This window comes from Dasypus novemcinctus, chromosome 3, assembly GCF_030445035.2.
Source record: "Dasypus novemcinctus isolate mDasNov1 chromosome 3, mDasNov1.1.hap2, whole genome shotgun sequence".
Lineage (NCBI taxonomy): Eukaryota > Metazoa > Chordata > Mammalia > Cingulata > Dasypodidae > Dasypus > Dasypus novemcinctus.
In genome coordinates, this window is record NC_080675.1 from 133,242,112 (window position 1) to 133,245,146 (window position 3,035).

At 48.7% G+C, this 3,035-nt stretch overlaps 1 protein-coding gene across 1 annotated transcript; it reads right to left on the reverse strand.

Moving 5' to 3' along the window:
* Window positions 1–202: 202 nt before the first annotated feature.
* On the reverse strand, window positions 203–2,674 carry LOC101418517 (melanoma antigen preferentially expressed in tumors-like). Its single transcript, XM_058290229.2, is given in 4 exon segments — window positions 203–657; window positions 1,138–1,244; window positions 1,748–2,172; window positions 2,206–2,674. Coding segments are annotated over 4 exon segments (1,431 nt in total). The 5' UTR covers window positions 2,650–2,674.
* Between the last annotated feature and the right edge of the window lie 361 nt (window positions 2,675–3,035).

A 3,035-nucleotide genomic window follows, 5' to 3' on the forward strand; every position in this document is an offset into this window, starting at 1 on the left:
TCTTGTCCTTACTGAGCAACTGTCTGCAACTGCAGCCTCTGTGTTTCTTTACAATGAACTTATGTCCCAGGTTCCAGTTCTCAAGTGCCCAGAAGCCTTTGGTACATGCACCCTGCTAGATAGGCATATAACAGGGACATAAGAGGGGTCCCGGGTCATAAAAGATCCTGTTGCCACAACGAGGACAGGCATTGGCCCTAGACTAGATCATGCTGGGCCGCCCTGCCTCCTGCAGCATCTGCCTCAACCTGGCATGGAGCTGGGCAAGTCTTCCTGGGTGAGGAGTCCCATCAGTGTCATCGTAGCTCTCCAGCGGGGCAGGATATCGCACATGGCTTAACTTGCTCAGCCCGACGGCAAGTGTCAGCAGGTTCTCCAGGACAGCTAAAGAGATGGGGTTTCCAGAGAAGCTGAGGATCGTTAGTTGGGAGCAGCGGCCCAGGGCAGGAAAGAGAACAGTGAATTGGGAATCCATAATTCCACATTCATCTAAATCCAGAAGCTGGAGGGTGGCTGAGAATGTCTCTAGGAGAACCTTGAGCGGCCCAGGACTTAGGTTGGTCAGGCTGACTCCACTCAGACTCAGATTTGTCAGCTGGCTGACCACTGGGCACAGAGACAGATGCATCAGGTCTGACTGTAAAAGCAGGAGAGGATCTTCAAGGGGAGACAAAGAGCAGTTAGTTTTGGGGAATGATCAACGTAGGAAAAGGAAGGTGGGGAAAGACCCAGACTTCAAGAAGGGGAGACAATGGTTGACCCAAACCCAAGGTCGTTTTCACCATATGATGATTAAGACTCAGGATCCATATGGTGAGAGTGTGGGCATTCAAGGCAGTCTAATTTTAGGTGGCAATCTCACCATCACTTGTGTATTGTGTGACTGGATCAGGTGAGTGAAATCTCTAATGATCCCTGTCCTCAGCTCTCAAGGATAGTGCAATGTACCTATCCCTCTTATGCCTTTTATTTGACATGAGGATGAATCAACATAACAATGGAACATGCTCTGGGGTCAGTCTGACATGATGAGTCAATCAACAGCAGGCACCACTAAATTCTGTCACTGGGAAACAGGACTAGAAGTACTTTCAACTCAGTTTCCTTGGGGCCACTACTTGGGCCCCAGCTGCCTACCTCTCTGTGTCAGATGAGGCTGCAGAGAAACATGCATTAAGGGGAAACTTGGGCAAGGTCTGGCAACATCAGCTGAGCTTGACAGCTGGCAGGGTTCACCTATATCCCTGTGTCACAGGCAGAGAAACTATCATGTTTTACAATTTTCCATTCTGTTCCTTCACCCACACCTGCAGATTCATGTCTCTCTCATATAATAACTTTTATTGGGAATGCAAAACAACTTTTACAAACAGAGAGGTTTGAAGGAAGCAGCTGATGAGCTTACATTTTGAAACCTCTCATTTGATGGGCTCTTCCCTGTACCTTCCCTTCATCAATGTCTTCTTCTCTTAGTTATTTTCATCTTAATTTAGACATCACTTCCTAAAGCAGAATTTTCAAGACTAACTTCGTTAGGCCCAAATCCCTCATCAAAGAGTTTCCTAAAACATTCTCTGTCTTTGAAGCTTATACTCTAGTTTATAGAGAACACTGAAGACAATATGTTGACAATGTGTCTCCTGAACTTCACATTACTGGTAGCTGGCACATAGTCAGTGTCCATTATCATTTAACAAAATGAAAAAGGCCTGCCTCTGGTCTGCAGGCAAGGCTTGCCACCCCTCACCTGAGCACCTGGTCCAAGCGACCTTTCAGAAAGGAGACAGAGTCCAAATGGAGCACCCGGAGATGCTGGAGATGGAAGAACTGAGAGATGAACCGGTCGACATACTGCTCCTGCTTCTCTGGAGACCTCTCAGAAGACTTGTGGATGTGGGAGAGGAGGAGGCTGTGCAGATTAATCATCTGGCCCAGGTAAGGAGCAAACCTCCCCAGGGTGGACAATTTCCAGGTGCAATTCACTTCCAAATTCTAGATGGACTTTAGTTGTACCACATTCAGGATCTTCCTAATATTTTGGATTGGCATGGCAAATATCTTGAGTTTATTACAGCACAGGTATAGTAACTCTTTTCTCTCCTTGACCTTCTTAATAATGTAAGTGAGGAATTCATCAGGGGTGCCCTCTTTAAGGCAAAGGTCCAGAAGCACCTCCAGGTGAGCCAAGGGCTGCTTTTCCTCTACCCTGAAATCCTCCACTTTTTGCCTCTTATTCATGGGATGGGCTGTCCCTGGCTCCATCAATGAGAACCCAGGGGTCCTGGATCCAGACCAAATACTCCATAAGTTCTGATGAGCATGCTTTCATAAATCCAGCACTTCTAGTTTCCATCTCCTGGGGTGAACATTCAGGGCAAGCAGGGCATCAAGTCCATTGAAAACAGCATGCAAGTTCTCCCGGTAAAGCCGCTGCTCCTTCAACAGGGCCCTCAGTGGGAGACAGGTGAAAGGCCAGGTCTGCACGATGGCCTTCACTGCGTCGCGGTGTCTCCCAGTGAAGGCCATGGTGAACAGTGGTGGGAAGAGCTCCATAGGCAGGTCCTCCAGTGCGGCTATGGCCAATGCCTTATCCCTCAGCAGGCTCTGACTGGCAAGTTCCAGGAGACTGGGTGGGGCCTGGATGTTCATCCTAATGAATGTGCTTTGAAAGGAATCTAGCTCCCGGCACTGCAGGCAGCTCTGACCTTGCAGAGGACCACTGTGATGACGACAGCACTCCAGGACTCCAGGACTTGGGTCCTCTAGCTCCTCAGAAGCTTTTAGTCCTTTCTGTTCACACCTCCGCCTGAAGATGTCTTCTGCTCACTGTAGTCCAACTAAGATCATCTTCGGGTCCTGCAAGGCTTTGTTTCTTGGCTCTCCTATGGTCTCAGTTCCCCATTTCCACCCAAGTCAGGGTGCAGTTACCAAGACGGTGTTTTTCTCCAACTCCCACACTTTTCACCACCCATTCTGTAGCACAAGAGCTGGAGGAACAGAATGCCGGCACTGACTCAGCAAGTTCCCCAGGGCAA